Source organism: Balaenoptera physalus (assembly GCF_965194825.1).
Source record: "Balaenoptera physalus genome assembly, chromosome: 2".
NCBI lineage: Eukaryota > Metazoa > Chordata > Mammalia > Artiodactyla > Balaenopteridae > Balaenoptera > Balaenoptera physalus.
Genome location: NC_138883.1, coordinates 160869619 through 160889611, shown reverse-complemented (window position 1 = coordinate 160889611; position 19993 = coordinate 160869619). Strand labels below are relative to the sequence as shown.

Here is a 19993-nt window from a genome sequence, read left to right as displayed (position 1 = left end):
CGTGAGGTGAGTTTTTTTTTTCCTTCCAGTAATAGATTTTTTAATTTGTTTGTTTGCTCTTTTGTATAAGAGGTGCATTGACTGAGTTTTAAAGATAGACAAAAATCTATATTCTCCTTTAAAAGAAAAAGAGATGAGCCCTACCCCCAACTGAGGCATTAAATTACTTTGCCAAAGTCACACTTTTAACTTATCTGATTGATTTGATGAATTCATTTGGTAATTTATCAGATTCAGGGTTACAGAATTGTATCATCTCTTTTGGTGCCAGGAAATGCTAGGAAATGCCACTTTAGGGGCTTTGGACAAATCATTGAACCTTTCTTGGTTTTATTCCCATTATTGGTAAATCGTGAGGCTAAAGTAGATAATTACTTCTGTACCCTTTAGCTATAAAATTTCATGGTTATTGAATGTGAAATTGGGAGACATTACTCATTTTCCAGAATTCCACACTAACTAACAATTCATCAGTTTCACTCTACACCTGTTTTTTGGTAAACTTTGGTTCATATATTTTAGTGAACACCATCACTTTTTTGATATCCCCAGGATCCAAATGAAAAAAGAATTGTAAAAGGCAGTGGGGGAAGAATAGCTTCAGTGCAGAAAGAAGAATGTTTCCTTTTTGTTACTGAATGTTTCCTTTTTGTTACCAAGGTGTCACATCCTCTAAATTTGGCTGTTTAATGCAAAATCCAGGTGGTAAAGACCGAAGAGGACAAATTTTGTGTCTTTGTCTCTTTATTTCTCTATCTCTGCCATCAGACGGGGAAGAGTGGATGTGAATAGCTGCACAACATTAAGAAAGTCCTTTTTGAAATTTTTAAAATTTTATTTCTTTTCCTCAAACAGAAGCAGAATTTACAAAAATTTCAATGACTTGTAATTAAAAAAATTAAAGTAAGCACAAAAATATTTTTATTGCTTAAAACCGGGGCAAACTCTGAGTCAAGTAATTAATGAAAATGAAAAGGTCTTAATAATGAATAAAGTAATAACAATTATATGTAGTGTCAAACTTTCATTAAAGGTTGAAGAAGAAAAGAAGAAGCACAAAAGTAGGGAAATGGAAGTATCAGAAAACATATATGATGCTGATGATAGTGGATTAATTCAACAGAGAAAGAGCAGAAAAACTAATAACCAGCAGTTTCCTACTATGGAGAATGAAGATTCTGATAGGTAAACCTATGTCAGTATTTAACAATAGATAATTGTTATTTTCCTATAAAACAAGTGCTCATTTGAGCTAGTGTTCATGATTAACAAATTTTATATTTTACTAGGGTTATAGTTATTTTTAATACTCTTTTCCTTTAACCTTAATACTAGAGTTAATTGGTTAACACACCACCGTATTACAGTATTAGAGTATTCTGGATTTGACTGTATACTTACCTTTACCCGTGTGTTGTATATTTAAATATATTTTATGTTACTGATTAGTGTCCTTTGATTTCAGCTTGAAGACTCCTTTCAGCATTTCTTGTGAGGCAGGTCTAGTGGTGATGACCTCCCTCAGCTTTGGTTTGTTTGGGAAAGTCTTTATCTCTCCTTCATTTCTGAAAGACAACTTTTCTGGATAGAGTATTCTTGGTTGGCAGTTTTTTTCTTTTAGCACTTTGAATATGTCATCCTACTCTCTTGAAATCCATTGATAGACTTATGGGGGTTCCCTTATAATTTACAAGCCTCTTTACTTTTGCTGCTTTTAAGACTCTCTCTTTGTCTTTGATTTTTGACAGTTTTGTTATAGTGTCTCCTGGTGAGGATTTCTTTAAGTTGAGTTTGGTGACCTGTGAGCTTTAGGAACTTGGATATCCAAATCTCTCCCCAGGTTTAGGAAGTTCTCAACCATTTTTTCTTTAAATAAGCTTTCTGCCACCTTCTCCCTATCTTCTCTTTCTGGAACTGCAATGATTTATGAATTATTTCTTTTGATGGTATCTGGTAATTCATGTAGGCTTGCTTCCCACTTTTTCATTCTTTTTTTCTTTATTCTCCTCTGATTGGATAATTTCAAAGCTCCTATCTCTTAACTCACAGATTCTTTCTTCTGTTTGATCCATTCTGTTGTCAGTGCTCTTTATTGCATTTTTCCTTTCATTCATTGTATTCTTCAGCTCCAAAATTTCCATTTGGTTCTTTTTTATTATTTCTATCTCTTTGTTAAACTCCTCATCTTGTTTGTGTATTACTTTCCTGATTTTGTTGGGTTGTCTTTCTGTGTTTTCTTGTAGCTTACTGAGTTTCCTTAAAACTAGTATTTTGAATTCTCTATCAGGTAGATTGCAGATCTCCATGTCTTTGGGATTTGTTACTGGAAAATTATTGTGATCTCTTGGTAGTGTCATGTTTTCTTAATTTTTTTTCATGTTACTTGAAGTTTTGCATTGCTGTCTGTGCATTTGAAGTAGCAGTCACCTCTTCCAGTCTTTAATAACTGCCCTCTCCAGTGTATCCCAACTTGCATTTTTTTGTTCCAGTGGTATGCTGGCACTCCTCTGCTGGAAACCTGGATTTCCACAAAGGCTGTCTCGTCTGTGGGTGATTGTCTAAGACAGTGTTTTCCAGGGGTTCCCTGGATGTTGCTAAGAGTGGCTGGAGCCAGTTCATGGGCCATGCAGGGTCCACAGCTGGGATGTGGTCTGTATGTCTGTTACCACTTGGGTGGGCAGGACTCTTCCCAGGTCCCTTGGTGTATGGTGCTGGATCCTGCAACTCCCACAAAGCCACTTTTGTCCATGGATAGATGCCAAATTGTTGCTGGTAGTGGAGGGATACTATGAGGTACCTATTTTTCAGCCCTGATGCTGACATGACCCCAACATGTGGGTGTTTAAAAGTAAATTTTCCCCCCAAGATATTTCCTTGAGTTCTTCTTTCATGTTATATGTACCTCATGTTGTTTTAAAAAATCATGTAAATTAAACATTATTATATATCAAAACAAAACAAAAAAATATAGTAGAAATCTAATTATTACTCCCATGTCTAAGAGTCATTGCTTTTAGGCAGTGAACTTCAGCTTTTCAGTGTAGCACTTGAGGTTCTTCAGAATGTCTTTCCAGACTCATCTCTCTGCTTCCTTCCATGTATTTTGTACTTTTCCTTCCAAGTTCCTAGGAAACACCTAGATGCCATGTGCCTAATCTTTGTGCTCATATTCTAATCACCAAGTAGAATGATTTTCTCCCTTTTCTTTTCCTCATGACCTCCTCTGTTTATTTCACCTCTTCTGTAAAGCTTTCCTGTGTTCACTTATAACTTTCATATGTCAACTCTTACATATCACATTGTATCATAATTGTATATCTGTCTTTGAAGCAAGAATTTGTATTTGCTTACATATGGTTGGTACTTCATAACTGTTTTGTGAACTAATAAATGACTTATGATGGGTAAGAGTTGGGATTTTACAAAAATTGGTTTTTTATTCTTTATCAGTAGAATTATTAGAAAACATTGGCTTTTTTATGGATTTTTTAAAGTAGCGGTCCTGGCGTGCATATGAAGGAAGTAAAGAAAAATGAAAATGAAAAGTGGACATCAAAAGAATGTGTGATTACACCAGTGTTTGAGAAGGCTGATTCACTGATTGGTGGTCTGCTACACATGAATGATGACAGCAGTTTAAGTGGAGTAGATCAGGATGATGGCAGGTAAAATCTACAAATTCTTTATTTTTAGGTCAAGAAATATTAGCACTGAATACTTTTTCTGGAAATAGAACAGCATAATATAGTGTACAGGCCACGACATAGAATTCTCAACTATACCAGACTAACGCTGCTGAAAGTTTAAGATGAGGATGAGTGGCTTTGACCAGAAGTAGTTTCAATAAATATTCCCCATGGAAGCTGGACTGTAGTGAATAAGTATAAATGGCTCCTTAGGGAATATTTACTGGGAAAGGCAATAGAGAACTGGATGGTAACTGAAGAGGAATGTGGAGTTCAAGGGAGTTTCCTTTCTCTTTTTATGTTAAGATGGGAGTTTTTAGAGTATGTTTGTATGCTGTTGGAAATGAGCCAGTAGAGGATGCGTTTATTCAGTTTAATCTTGTTTGCATGTCCAATATTAGAAAGCTTATCGATTGTATTACATTATCTTTAAAATATTATAGTAAACTAATTGTACATAATACTTCTATTCACGTATAGTTTTATGGTAAGGGCTTATTCATTGATTTTGAAGTGTAATATTCTTATATAATTGAATATGCAGATAATTACTTAAAAGTTATTCTCTCATACATAGATTTTTAAAAATTATATAATCATAAATTTACAAACATTTAGGCCATACTGAATAGGATTTAATCATTCCTTGATAATTCTAGATGACAGTATCATCATGAGTGGCTATGGTTTTGTAAGGTACTCTAAAACAGATTATGTTAACTTCACAGTGGTTTAGATTCCAGGGAAAAGGGTAAGATTTTGTTTATATTCGATAGAAAAAAAAAACTAGTAACAGTCTATCACAGATTATTACTTTTGGATTATAAAGTTCTAAATTACAAAAGTCATGCTTCCTGTACCAAAAGTGTCATTAACACGTATTGTGCGCTCAGTAAGTATATGTTGAATGCATGAATAAACAGCTGAATGGGTGAATGAATGCCTGTTGATGAATTTCTTTACAAAAAGCAAATCTTTACTGAAAATAGAATTCCAATATTGCCTAGGTCTAAAGTCTTTTTATTTTTAAAAAATATGTCTAAGATTCAGAAATTATTATTTATAGTTATAACTAGACATGGAATAATAGTACAGATTCATTTGCTATCATATTACTTAAAAACACTTAAAAATAAATATTACCTTCTCATCATATTGTGAAACACAAGTGTTGAAGCCAGATTTCCTGGGTTTGAATTCTGGGTCTGCTGCTGATCTGCTGTATGGGCTTGGGCAAGTTACTTAGCCTTTCTGTGCTCCATTTCTTCCTGTGTAAAGGACCTAATGTATTACCTCTCTCCCAGAATTGTTGTGAGGATTAAAATGCCTTTAAGACATGTAAGGTGCTTATAATAATGCATAGCAGTTACATAGTAAGTCCTCAAAAAGCTAATATCATGATTATTAAAAAAGGATTTCTTTCATATAAGGACTTAATACTTTCCAAATAGGTTTTAGTGCCATAAAATTAATTTTTCTTGAAAATGACACTAACAAAAAACTCTGGTATATTTCTTCCTATCAAATAATGCAAGTAACATTATGTTTTTCCTTTTCCTTTGATTGTCAGCTTGATCTAATTTAATGCTTTGTTAATATTATTATGGTATATTTTCTTTGTCCTTTAATGTTACTCTTTCTATTTATTGTTTAATCTTTTATAGAAAATTAATTACCAATGCAAAGATTTTATGTAAAAAACAATAGATTTAGGTATTCTTTGTATTTTAAGTATTTAATATTTGCCTGAAAAGAATCGTTTGTTTTTTTAGGGCTGCAGAGGAAACATCTAACGAAAAGAACAAGGTATAGTAAAAAATTAATTATAAAAAATATTATCCTGTAGTAAAAAATTACTTTGTAAAAGGTATAGTGGAAAAATAGAAAATCTTCCTTTGTTGTGGAGACATTTACTTTGAAAAAATAATTTAGAAACACTGTTGATAAAGTTATCCCTTTGATAAAAATCTGTTCTTTTAAGAAGTATCTGTGTTTTTGCTTTAATAAAGAGATATTTATCACCTCTGTACACTTAGTATATTTTATAAATATTTTGGGGACATCGTGAAATAGTATTTTTTATTTGTAGGTCAAAGAGCAAATTAATTCTATGGATGACCTTGATGACTTAACTCAGTCATCTGAAACAGCTTTTGAGGATTGCCAGATGCTTTACTCTAATTATAAGAATTCCATGTTGCTAATTGAACAACTTGGCATGGAGTGTAAAGGTAGGACCATGGTATAAATATAAAGCCTTTTTGTGTATACTGTTGTAATATTTGGTAGAATTCACCAGTGTAGCCATTTGGGCCTGGAATTTTCTTTGTGGGAAGGTCTTTAACAAGGACTTTAGTTTCTTTTTTAGATATAGGACTATTTAGTTTATTGGTTCTTTCTTGATTGAGCTTTGGTAATTTCCCTCTTTCAAGGAATTTACCCACTTCATCTGAGTTGTCAAATTTATTTACATAATGTTCATAATATTACTCTGTTAGTCTTTTAATATCTATAGAATCTGTAGTAATTTCTCATTACTCATTTCTGTGAAATTGGTAATTTGTGCCTTCTCTCTCTTTTTTTTTTTTTTCGTTATCAGCCTGGCTAGAGGTTTATCACTTTTATTCATCTTCTGAACATATTTGGTTTCACTGATTTTTTAAAAAATTTATTTATTTATTTATTTATTTTTGGCTGTGTTAGGTCTTCGTTGCTGTGCGCAGGCTTTCTCTAGTTGAGGCGAGCGGGGGCTACTCTTCGTTCAGTGTGTGGGCTTCTCATTGCTGTGGCTTCTCTTGTTGTGGAGCACGGGTTCTAGGTGCATGGGCTTCAGTAGTTGTGGCACGCGGACTCAGTAGTTGTGGCTTGCGGGCGCTAGAATGCAGGCTCAGTAGTTTTGGCACACAGGCTTAGTTGCTCTGCGGCATGTGGGATCTTCCCAGACCAGGGATCAAACCCGTGTCCCTTGCATTGGCAGGTGGATTCTTAACCATTGTGCCACCAGGGGAGTCCCTCATTGATTTTTCCATGTCTTTTTTGTTTTGTTTGTTTTGTTTTTTTCTCATTGATTTTTTCTTTGATGTTTTTTATTTCTTTCTTCTGCTTGCTTTGGGTTTACTCTGCTCTTTTTTAAAAAATATTTATTTATTTTATTTTATTTTATTTTTGGCTGCGTTGGGTCTTAGTTGCGGCACACGAGATCTTTTGTTGCAGCGCGTGGGCTTCTCTCTCTAGTTGTGGTGTGTGGGCTCAGTATTTGTGACACTCCAAATGGGGTGTGGGCTCCAGCGTGTGTGGGCTCTGTAGTTGCGGCATGCTGGCTCTCTAGTTGTGGCTTGCATGTTCAGTAGTTGCAGTTGGCGGGCTTAGTTGCCCCACTGCATGTGGGGTTTTAGTTTCCCGACCAGTGATCAAACCCGCATCCCCTGGATTGGAAGGCAGATCCTTAACCACTGAACCATTGGGGAAGTCCCCTAATTTGCTCTTTTTCTGGATTTTTATGTTGGAAGCCAAGGTCATTGATTTGAGACCTTCTTTTCTAATATAGACATTCAATGCTATAAATTTTCATGCAAGTAAGCAGCATTCTACAAATTGTAATATATTATGTTTTCATTTTCATTCAGTTCAAAATACTTTGTAATTCCTCTTTTCATTACCTCTTTAATCCAAGGGTTATTTAGATGTGTGTTATTTAGTTTTCAAATATTGGAGTATTTTCCAGAAATATTTTTGTTCTTGATTTCCAATTTGATTGCTTTGTGGTCAGAGAACATACTTTGTATGGCTTAAATCCTTTTGACTTACTCCTTTATTTTATAACCCAGAATATAGTCTTTTTTTGGTAAGTGTTCCATGGCTACTTGAAAAGAATGGTGGTGTTCAAGTCTACAGTATCCTTGCTGATTTTCTGCCTGCTCTTTCTATCACTTATTCATTGAGGGGTATTGAAATCTCAGACTGTAATTGTGGATTTGTCTATTTTTCTTTGCATTTCTCTCAAGTTTTGCTTTATATATTTTGAAGTTATTAGGCGCATAAACGTTTAGGGTTGTTATGCTTCTTATTTTATTTTATTTTTTTAAATTAAACCATCTTTTTCCCTTTATTTATTTATTTTTATTTATTATTTTATGGCTGTGTTGGGTCTTCATTTCTGTGCGAGGGCTTTCTCTAGTTGCGGCAAGTGGGGGCCACTCTTCATCGCGGTGCGCGGGCCTCTCACTATCGCGGCCTCTCTTGTTGCGGAGCGCAGGCTCCAGACGCGCAGGCTCAGCAGTTGTGGCTCACGGGCCTAGTTGCTCCGCAGCATGTGGGATCTTCCCAAACCAGGGCTCGAACCCATGTCCCCTGCATTAGCAGGCAGATTCTCAACCACTGCGCCACCAGGGAAGCCCTGTTATGCTTCTTATTAATTGACACTCTTATCATTATGAAATGACCTTGTTTATTGCTGGTAATGTTTTTTGCTCTGAAGTCTACTTTGTTTGGTATTAATATAGCCACTCTAGCTTAGCTTTGTTTTGTCACATGTTAGTGTGGTATATCTTATTTCTAACCTTATTACAAATTTATGTCTGTATGTTTAAAGTGCATTTGTTATAGGTGGCATACAGTTCGGTCTTGCTTTTTGATCCAGTCTGACAATCTGCTTTTTAAAAAATAATTAATTAATTAATTAATTAATTTTTGGCTGCATTGGGTCTTCATTGCTGTGCACGGGCTTTCTCCAGTTGCGGCGAGTGGAGGCTACTCTTCGTTGTGGTGTGCAGGCTTCTCATTGCGGTGGCTTCTATTGCTGTGGAGCACAGACTGTAGGCCCATGGGCTTCAGTAATTGTGGCACGTGGGCTCAGTAGTTGTGGCGCACGGGTTTAGTTGCTCCATGACATGTGGGAGGACCAGGGCTCAAACCTGTGTCCCTGCATTGGCAGGTGGATTCTTGACCACTGCACCACCAGTGAAGTCCCTGACAATCTGCTTTTTAATTGAGGTTTTCAGACCATTTTCACTTAATGTGATTATTGATATAGTAGGTTTGAATCTGTCATTATGCTGTTTGATTTCTGTTTGTCCCATCTGTTCTTTGTTCCCCTTTTCTTTTTCTTTTAGATTAATCGAGTAATTTTTATGGTGTAGTTTTATTTCTTTTTTGTTTTTTTGGTTTATTAACTGTAACTCTTTTGTTTCGCTATTTTAGTGGTTGCTTTAGGGTTTACAGTGTTTTACTTAGGGTTATCACAGTCCACCTTCAAGTAATATTGTACCACATCATATATAGGGTAAGAATATTACAAAAGAGTTTACTTCCACTTCTCCTCTCCTTGCCAGATCCTCCTGGATCTGTGGGATTGTAGTTTTCATTAAGTTTAGAAAGTTGTTGGCCATTCTTTTCTTCAAATATTTTTTTTCTGTCTCTTTCCTCCACCTCTTTAGGGCATTGTATATTTAGCCACTTGAATTCCTGGTCAGGGAATTAATTAAGATCCCTCATGCTGTGGGGCATAGCCAAAAAAAAAAAAATGTATTTGTTCAATGTATGGATGAGTGAAGGTGAAAATGCACAGTGCTTTATACACAAAAATTACTCATATATTTTATTTCTATCTTTGTTTTCTTCCTAATGCAGATTCTGTTAGCTTATTGAAAATTCAGGATGCAGTTCTCTCATATGAAAGATTAATAGAACTTAAAAAAAATCACTGTGAACTACTTACAGGAAAAAATAAAAAAATGGAAAGTAAGGTTAGTGGGCTACAAAAGGAGCTATCAGAAACAAAAGAAATGAAATCACAGTTAGAGCATCAAAAAGTGGAGTGGGAACAAGAGCTCTGCAGCTTGAGGTATTGAACATCTTGGTTTTAAAGAAATATTTGAATTGTTTTTATTTACTGTAATACTACAGATGTGTATTTACTTTAATACTATGGGAAGTTTTATAATTGCTAACTTACCTGCTGGGATTTTACAGGGGAGAAAACTTCATTAGTATTGTAGAGTGTGAAATTCTTGGAAATAATACAGCAAGTTCTTAACAGTGAATACTTCTACTAATAATTGAATGTATATATTTCCAAATCATCATTTTCATGGCCATACAGAAGTCCTCCATACGGAAGCCTCATTTTTTTTTTTTTGTAATCTCTTTTTTTTAAAAATTTTATTTATTATTTTATACAGCAGGTTCTTATTAGTTACCCATTTTATACATATTAGTGTATACATGTCAATCCCAAGCTCCCAGTTCATCCCCCCGCCCCACTTTCCCCCCTTGGTGTCCATACGTTTGTTCTCTACATCTGTGTCTCTATTTCTGCCTTGCAAACCGGTTCACCTGTACCATTTTTCTAGATTCCACATATATGCGTTACTATATGATATTTGTTTTTCTCTTTCTGACTTACTTCACTCTGTATGATAGTTTCTAAGTCCATCCACGTCTCTCTACAAATGAACCAATTTCGTTCCTTTCTGTGGCTGAGTAATATTCCATTGTATATATGTGCTACATCTTCTTTATCCATTCATCTGTCGATGGGCATTTATGTTGCTTCCATGACCTGGCTATTGTAAACAGTGCTGCAATGAACATTGGGGTGCTTGTGTCTTTTTGAATTATGGTCATTATTTTTTTAACAAATTGAATTTCAGTTGTTTTTCATTTTTCTGTATTATATTTAATGCTACAAGGAACGTCTCTTCTATAAATTCATTTCTACATTTCTGATTATTTATTTTGAATAAATTCTTTAATGTTGTGTTATTTGGTTAAAGTATGAGAACTTTTAAAAAAGGTCTTTGATCCATATTTCTAAATTGTTCTCCAGAAAGTTTATATTACTTTACACTCCCACCCACAGAAGTATGAAATGGCCATTTTTCTCAAGACAAAATTAAAAAAAAATTATGCAGTTTTATTCTTAACATATGCATGGATGAAATAAAAGGTAAAAATGGAAGGTGATTACTGATTAGTTTATTCAATTTCTCTTTCATACAGAGATAAAATTAGTTCAAAGGTTTGTGCTGAAAGCACAAAATACTCTTTATTGTTTAATTAATTAATATGGATCCTGCCTTACGGGATTTAAAATGATTTATTAAATAGATAATAATCAACAAGTTGAAAATGTTGCAAAAGAAGAAACATAAAAAGTGTGGTGCAACAGATATTAGACTCCCTAGCCTAGTCTTGGATTACAGCGTCTGAAGATATATGTTCTGTAAAAGACATCTGCAGATTTTATCTGGCACTGTAAGTCATTTAGGGGTACCTGTAGTATTTTATGAAGTTGAAATTTTATTTCTAGTGATCTTATAAACTTGTTTCTAAACAACAGCTTCTCTTTTTAATTAGTAACTAAATTATCTGTCCTAAAGGAGGAGTAATTATGACAGTGTGGAAAACAGGGTAATTTTCGACCTAACTTCACTGAATAATTTCAAAATTTCTTTCCTACACTATTCACCGGAGTTACTCTTGACTAAAACTTACTTAAGTGGCAGAATGTTTTTTCAGTGCTACCTTTCAAGTGTATATATCTTTATGAAGAGATTGAAGTGAGGAATTAAAAATATGAGACCTAGAAAGGAAAAAAAAAACTGGAGAACAGAAATTTCATTAGGATACTAAATCAACGGGTGAAGAGACAGATCATAAAATGAACTTTTTATTTTCTAACAAAACACATTTTAAGGTAAGCATATTTAACTGCAGATTCACCCTAAAACAAGAAGAAGAGAAGAGAAGAAATGCTGACATGTTATATGAAAAAATTAGGGAGCAGTTAAGAAGAAACGAAGAGCAATACAGTAAAGAAGTTGAAATGAAACAACAACTTGAACTCACTCTCAGAGCGCTAGACATGGAACTGAGGACTGTGAGAAATAATCTGAATCAGGTAAGTTAATCTTTGGTGAAAATTTCAAATTTCTAACACTATTTCATCAGTATTATTTATAATATCTCTTTGATTTAATATATATTATTTAGGTTTAAAACAAATAAAAAGTGTTATCTCATCCTAAATATGAACTATGACATTTATAGCTTAAATTATTAATTTCGTGCCATTCTTAGCTTCTAATACATGCTCTGTGTATGTTTTCTGAATGGAGGAATGGAAGGTAAATTGAGCTTAATCATTAACATAATGATTGGCATTTTTGGTCCATTCGAAAGTAATATTCTTAATTCCAATCCATGTGTTAATTTTGGCTTTTTTATGTTAAAATACAGGCTAAATTGCCTTGAGACTGTGATGGAACTAGTTAAATGCTTTGTAAAAAGATTTTCTTTCACAATACTATATCTCCCTGTATTTTTGCTTTGTGATAAGTTTGGCGGTCATTTAAATTAAAATCTGAGTTATTCATGTGGGATAAACATCCTTGTGCTTATTTAAAAAGGCTACTTCCTTTTAACAGTTTTTTTTTTTTTTTTAATTCTGCTCTTAAGCTTTTGACTTTTTTTTTTTAATGGTATGAGACCAAAAACCTCATGAAATGTGTCTCCAGGTTGTAGAAGAGCGAAATGACACTCAGAGGCAGCTTTCTCGAGAACAGAATGCCAGAATTTTGCAAGATGGAATCCTGACCAATCACCTTGCCAAACAAAAGGAGATAGAAATGACTAATAAGGAAATGAATTCTGAGGTATTTTCTTTAATCATTTTCAAATATTTGTGTGTATGTATCTGTATATGTATGTATTTTAAAAACCAATACTATACATCATAGACAGTATAGAGGATATTTAAAACCTATTTAAGTATATTTTGGGGAGGTGATATTTAATATTTTTAATTCAAACATAATTGAATTATATTTGATTAAATTTAATTCAAGTTTTTTTTTTTTTTTTTTTTTTTTTAGAAAGAAAGGGAGAAAGAAAGCTGGCCTCTAGAGTTTTTTTTTTTTTTTTTGGCTGTGTTGGGTCTTCGTTTCTGTGCGAGGGCTTTCTCCAGTTGTGGCAAGCGGGGGCCACTCTTCATCGCGGTGCGCGGGCCTCTCACCACCGCGGCCTCTCTTGTTGCGGAGCACAGGCTCCAGACGTGCAGGCTCAGTAATTGTGGCTCACGGGCCTAGCTGCTCCGCGGCATGTGGGATCTTCCCAGACCAGGGCTCGAACGTGCGTCCCCTGCATTGGCAGGCAGATTCTCAACCACTGCGCCACCAGGGAAGCCCCTCAAGTAGTATTTTTAATTCAAATCCATTTGTCTGCAACAGTCAAGCAGTGACATACAATAGCCTCATCCAAGGAGAGGCTTTTAATATTTTCCATAGGAACTGATGAACTTTTCATAATCTCAAAACTATTGCTACAATCTAGAAAAGTCTGCACCCTGATGGTGGTTTAGGCAGGGAAGACCATGTGTGCTCCACCATCGACCACACTACCCGACCAAATCCCAGCACTGAATACGTTCGTGCCCTCTGCTTTGGAGTGAACATGTCAATCACTATGCACCTCATCATTTTCAGTGTCTAAATCAGAGTCTGTTCTTGGTTTCACTGTCATTTCTTTAACCAGTACCCCATCAATGACATTTTCACATCACTTACAATTTTTCAGTATCGTAAAAGCTGCAACATTAGTTGTAAAAACATTTTTGAGCACTTAAAAAAATTATTTCCTTAGAATAAACTTATAAAAGTTTATAAAAACAAACAAAAAAAGAAAACCCCAAAACAAACAAAACAACATTATGGTTTTTGGCAGTGATTTCACTTCCTTGATAGATTAATAGAGAGGTTAGTTTATCCCTTCCACTGATGGTAAGGAGGAAAGGTATAGCCAGTTCAGAGACCGTATTTTGGGTGTCATTCTTCTACTTGTGAGAAAATTAACACTTTGCTCCATGTAGTGTCCTATTTCAGTACAAGGAACTTTTGAAAATAGTGATAGATATGCCATAATATTTATTTAGTGATAATTTATTAAGTATTTTATTTTTAGTGAAACAGTTCATTGTATTTCCCCCTACCTTACTATTTTAAGCATTATGAAGAGAGAGTGAAAGTTATTGCAGCAGCGAATAATCTCATGATTTTCTAGGATCTCTATAAATTTTACCTTATTTACCACTAGTGTATGCACCATTAGTGAAATATAAGGTTTATTTTGTATTTATATGTTTGTACTAGAGAACTAGCTGTGGTTTGGTGTAAGAGGACTCATAGTAAAGTCAGAAGACCTGGGGAGAAGCCTGCAGCTTGCTTGTATTTTTAACTTCCTCATTTCCAGGACTGTCATAGCTAAATGAGTTAATTGATATTTGTAGAAGTGCTTAGTACAGTTATCAGTAGATGTAATTCTTTTAACTGACTATAAAAATATGAGAAACGTAGAATATTTATGGAATATTTTCAGGAAAAAAAATTTTTTAGGAAATTTAATCTGTCAAAATATATACAGAGCTAAGGCTTTTACTATGGGGTAGCTGTATAGGTTAGATAGCAGATGTAATTTTTTTTAAGCTAGCGGGTGGTATTTTATTTTATTTTTTATTGAAGTATAGTTGATTTACAATATTGTGTTAGTTTCAGGTATACAGCACAGTGATTCAGTTTTATATATATATATATATATATATATATATATATATATATATCTTTATAGATTCTTTTTCCAAATATTGAGTGTAGTTCCCTGTGCTACACAGTAGGTCATTGTTGGTTATCTGTTTTTTATATAGTAGTGTGTATATATTAATCCCAACCTCCTAATGAATCCCTCCCCCTCTTTCCCCTTTAGTAACCATAAGTTTGTTTTCTATGTCTGTGAGTCTCTTTCTGTTTGTAAATAAGTTCATTTGTATCATTTTTTTAGATTCCATGTATAAGCAATATCATATGATGTTTGTCTTTTCTGTCTGGCTTACTCCACTTAGTATGATAGTCTCTAGGTCCATCCATGTTGCTGCAAATGGCATTATTTCATTCTTTTTTATGGCTGAGTAGTATTCCATTGTATAAATATGTCACATCAGATGCAATTTTTAAGTGTAGTCAGATTTATTAATCTTTTATTTTAAGCCTTCTGGGTTTGTTATAATTTAGAGAAAGGCCTTTCCAATTCTGAGCTTCTTAAGAATTCTCTTGTGGTTTCTTTTTTGCTTTCATGGATTCATTGTCTTCAATTAAATTTTTGAACTTTTGAAGATTTCTGCTTGTAAGAAGTCTGAGGTTTGTATCCAACCTATTTTTTCCAGTTGGATATCCACTTATTGCAGTCTTTTCATTGTATAAAACATATAGGTTAGTCTTTCAGAGGAAATCATGAAATGTCAATTTATTGAGTACTAGCTAAAAATCTCCTTTGTTTCACTTAGGTGTCCCCTAGTCCTGAAAAAGGAAAAGATCTGTTACATAAAAACCACATGTTGCAGGATGAAATTGCCATGCTAAGACTGGAAATAGACACAATAAAATGTCAGAACCAGGAAAAGGAAAAGAAATATTTTGAGGATATTGAAATTGTAAAAGAAAAGAATAATGATCTTCAAAAGACAATAAAACTGAATGAGGAAACATTAACAAAGACAATATTCCAATATACTGGACAGCTTAATGTTCTGACAGCTGAGAATACAATGCTAAACTCTAAGCTGGAGAATGAAAAACAAAGCAAAGAAAGACTGGAAACAGAAGTGGAATCCTACCGTTCTAGACTGGCTACTGCCATACATGATCACCATCAAAGTCAGACATCAAAAAGAGACCTGGAATTTGCCTTCCAGAGAGCAAGAGATGAGTGGTTACGCTTGCAGGACAAAATGAATTTTGATGTGTCTAACCTGAACGATAACAACGAGATGCTTTCCCAGCAACTTTCTAAAGCTGAAAGTAAATTCAATAGCCTAGAAACCGAACTCCATCACACGAGAGATGCTCTCAGAGAAAAGACTTTGGTGTTAGAACGTGTACAGAGAGACCTAAGCCAAGCACAGTGTCAAAAGAAGGAAATTGAACACATGTATCAGAGCGAACAAGGCAAAGTGAATAAATACATTGGAAAGCAGGAATCCTTAGAAGAGAGATTATCTCAACTCCAGAGTGAAAACATGTTGCTCAGACAGCAACTGGATGATGCGCAAAACAAAGCGGACAGTAAAGAGAAGACAGTAATTAACATCCAAGACCAGTTTCAGGATATTGTGAAAAAACTTCAAGCTGAAAGTGAAAAACAAGGTCTGATGCTGGAGGAAAGAAACAAGGAGTTAATCAACGAATGTAATCATTTAAAAGAGAGAATGTATCAGTATGAAAATGAGAAAACAGAAAGAGAAGTAAGTATCCAAGAAGAGAAATAATTCTCAGACTTCCTGAAAGAAAATTCAAAGTGATTTTGATTATGGCTAAATGTTGAATCTAGTTGAATATAAAAAATATATAGACTATAAATCTATAGGCTGTAAGTCAGCCTAAAAGCATACCTTGTATCCAGCAAATAAAGAATTAGACCTGAGAGGTATTTTACTTTGAGTAGAGACATCGTGTCACCTATGAAATTTTAAGAGATTAAGTTATAAATTGTTAATGGGTATAGACAGGTATTAGTAATTTACTCTTCTACTGCTAAGATAATAATTTTAATCTTTATGTCACCACATTTTAGTATGATGAAGCAGATAAATGAAACGCTCAGATCTAAAATGAATTATTTTGAAATTAAGATTCAGTTGTGTGGATTACCTTGACAGTCAATTCCAGATTTCCCAGATGAACTGATGTGTTGATGCCATATCTCATAGTACTTTTCTTTCAGTAGCTTGTCATAACTTTTTAGTTGATATAATTTTATTTTTATTCATGTCAATTTAAATTAATTTGGGAAATAGTTCAGCCTCAAATCATGTATTCTTATGACCTCTCAACTCTTTAAAGGCATCTACTTTTCATTAAATCATAATTTGGGATTAAAGTAGTGAGTTTTAGCAAAACTATACTTGATTTAATCTTCCCACTTCTATTTATAATTTACTTGGAACATTTTTACAAATAATTTGCTCATAATTCTCATTTCAAGCCTCAGTTACTATCATTTGGATATAAATTTGTCCAATACAAAGAGAATTGTAGCTCTCTGTGACTTATTAATTTGGCATTGGACTCCCATTTTCAGACTAGTGAGGGGTGGCAGATTCATGAGTAGCAAGAATAGAGTGGGGGACAGGGTCATAGGGGCTGCCGTCGGGAGGCATCGGAGGCCCTGAAGGTCTCATTTTAATTCTAGGAATTGAAATGGGAATGACCTCATTTTAATTCTGAGATAGGAATCTATTGAGCACTGGATTGAATATGTGAGGATCTCTGAAGTTAATCGAAGCCCCCAGTAGAGAAGAGGGAAGATGTTCCCACCACTCATGCCATCTACACACCCATTTCTTTCTGAGACTTGAGGAGGTCCTCAAGCTCTGCAAATTGATCGGGAAGGGCAGGGAGTGGATAGCGGGACTGAATCCATTGTCTAAATAACTTAATAGCGACAAGGCCAGAGGGTAACACCTTCTGTGTCTTTAACCAAATTCAGTGAGCAGGAAGGTGCACATACAAGAAGAAGGAGGCGAATTGATGTCTGTGGTGATAGTTTTCAAAGTACATATGTTGGAGTTATCTATTATTAACATAACTTAATAATAAGGTAATTTATAAAATCAGTGATAGAGTATCTTATTAGGCACTTGTGAGACAACTTCAACAAGAACTGGCTGATACCCTAAAAAAACAATCTATGTCAGAGGCTTCACTGGAGGTCACGTCACGTTATCGTACTAATTTAGAAGATGAGGCACAGGATTTAAAGAAAAAATTACGTCAAGTCACAAGTCAGGTATGTATGAAATTTAACGTGTCAGTACTTAATGTATAGGATAAAGTGTTTTAGGACACTAATTTTCGTGGACGGCTTTCTTTTGTATTTTCATTACAAGTAAATTTATTACAATTTTGTTATCTTTATAATGCACTTGTTTCTTAAACTCTGACTTTCATTCTGCCATTTGCATTATATATTTTTTCTTACAATATTTACCCTTAGGAAAGTTGAGAATTGTGCATGATTCCTCACAGAAGTTGAGAGACTTTTTTTTCTATTAAACAGTATTTTTTAGTGATATCTCTACTACCATGATGAAGCAAGCCAGATAAAATCAGAGGATAATGTTTAATGGAATGTTCCATAAAATTGTCATTTTTCATCTTCACTTTCGTGAATGGATATAGTATCTGTGTATATTTATTTCATGGATTTCAGAATAACTTGTGCAGAAAGGTCATTATACAAACCAGTTGAAGTTAGGCATTGCCTTCATTTTCTTTTCATTTTAGATATATTGTAAAAGCATAGAGATACTCAGATCGTGTATAGTATGTACACCCAAAATAGAAAATTAAGAAAATTATCTAGATCCTGCCATTGTATTTTTAAGAAAACTATTGAGATATAATTCACATATCGTATAATTCACCCATTTAAAATGTGTAGTTCAGTCTCTCCTTGTATATTCAGAGAGTCGTGCACTTGGCACCACAGTCAATTTTAGAGCATCTCCATCACCCGCAAAGGAAAACCCTGCATCCCTTAGCCATTACCCATGGCCCACATCTCCCTCAGCCCCAGCAACCACCAGTCTAATTTCTGTCTCTGTAGATGTGCCTATTCTGGGTGTTTCATATAAATGGAATCACACAGTATGTGGTCCTTTGTGATTAGCTTTTCTCATTTGACATAACGTTTTCGAGGTTCATCCATGTTATAGCTCATATCAGTACTTCCATTTCTGTTTATTGTTGAACAGCACGTTATGTGGCTAAGCCATTTATCCATTCATCAGTTGATGGGCCTTTGGGTTATTTCCACCTTTGGGTTGTTAATAATGCTGCTGTGAACATTCATTTACAAGTTACTGTGTGGACATAATTTTTATTTCCCTGCTGTTGGATTTTATCCTCTGAGTTAATTGGCTGATTTCACCTTTTCTTGGCCTTTACTCATGCTGTCCTTTCTGTCTTTACAGTTTCTTTTCCTCCTGCCTAATCCTCCATTTATTTAGACCTGGCCCCCAGTCTTCTCCATGAAGCTCTCTCTGACTGTCCTAGCTCTCATTGACCCTGTCATCTAGTCTGTGAAGAACAGTTTAGCCCTTAGTTTTACACTGTTTTAATTTTTTTCATGAGAGAGAATCTTGTCTTAAGTATAAATTTGTCTAACAGGGAATATTTATTGATATGCGCATGGTACCTGTCTTGCATAAATTGAAAATATTTTAGCTTAACAGTTGCTGGGATACAATTAAGTACTTTATACCATACCAATAATTTCTTCTTGGAGATATTGATACAATAAATCTTTTATTAAAATGTATTTTAAGCAATTAAATATAAAATTAAAAGCTCTTAATCTAATAGAGGAGAATTGTTCAATTAAATGCTCGTTTTTTTTTTCCCCTCACTCTGGAAAAAAAAAAAAATCTGAATTTGCCTTCCTTCATTATGCAGCCAGAACTGGGGATTTTCACATTTACAGCATTTCACCAACTGTAAAGCTCTGTGGATAGCTTCTCCGATATCCATACCACATAACCTTAATTTTCTCATCCGAGTACTTTCTAGACATAAACAGTCGCTGGGAGTGAATTGATTCAGAAATTTGATTTAGCAATAGGGTGATATTTCCATGCCAGTGACTTAACCCTTCCTCTGATGGTCGTGTAAGTTATGTACCACTCAATCCAGGAGGTGCTATTTGCATCTTAATCCATGATCACTGCCCACTGAGTAGTACAGAGAGGAAGTTAAGTTATAAATTATTATAAGTGGGAAAAAGTACTGGTTGGTTAGTGGAATCAGTGAAAGTTTTTGAAGTACTGGGCACGTACATTCTGGTCCTCATGCTTCCCATTTACTGCCAATTTCAATGGTATGGAGAATGATTTCAGTGTGACTTGCACAGGAGACCACTTCTGTTGGCATGCCATCTGCCTAAAATATCCAATTGTTTAGAACATAAAATACAGCGATAGTAATAATTGTAAACACTTAGCATTTACTATGTACCACGTACTTTTCTAAATACATTATGTATACCCCCCAGTTTAATCTTCCCGACATCCCAGTGAGGTCAGTGCTATTATTATCTTCATTTTACGGCTGGAGAAACTGAGACACAGAAAATTTAAGTAATTTGCTCAAGGACATACAGCAAATAACTGGTGGAATTGGGACTCAGACCCACGCATTCTGGCTCCTGTGTAGATACTGCCTCTCACACTAGTCCCTGAAGCATCTGGTTGTCACCAACAGTAG

The 19993-nt window shown here is 34.6% G+C and overlaps 1 protein-coding gene across 5 annotated transcripts in view; it reads left to right on the top strand.

The window, feature by feature from the left end:
- Positions 1–19993, top strand: part of ANKRD26 (ankyrin repeat domain containing 26) — a 102861-nt gene that overhangs the window by 58785 nt on the left and 24083 nt on the right. For 4 of the 5 annotated variants that reach the window (XM_082449565.1, XM_082449566.1, XM_082449563.1 and 1 more), the window contains 9 exons: positions 1034–1185; positions 3495–3665; positions 5459–5492; positions 5776–5917; positions 9315–9528; positions 11403–11586; positions 12203–12340; positions 15019–15975; positions 17367–17519. In XM_082449565.1, the coding sequence (XP_082305691.1) occupies positions 1034–1185; positions 3495–3665; positions 5459–5492; positions 5776–5917; positions 9315–9528; positions 11403–11586; positions 12203–12340; positions 15019–15975; positions 17367–17519 (2145 nt within the window). The remainder of the gene's footprint in view (positions 1–1033; positions 1186–3494; positions 3666–5458; positions 5493–5775; positions 5918–9314; positions 9529–11402; positions 11587–12202; positions 12341–15018; positions 15976–17366; positions 17520–19993) is intronic. The other variant, XM_082449564.1, reaches the window with a different exon arrangement.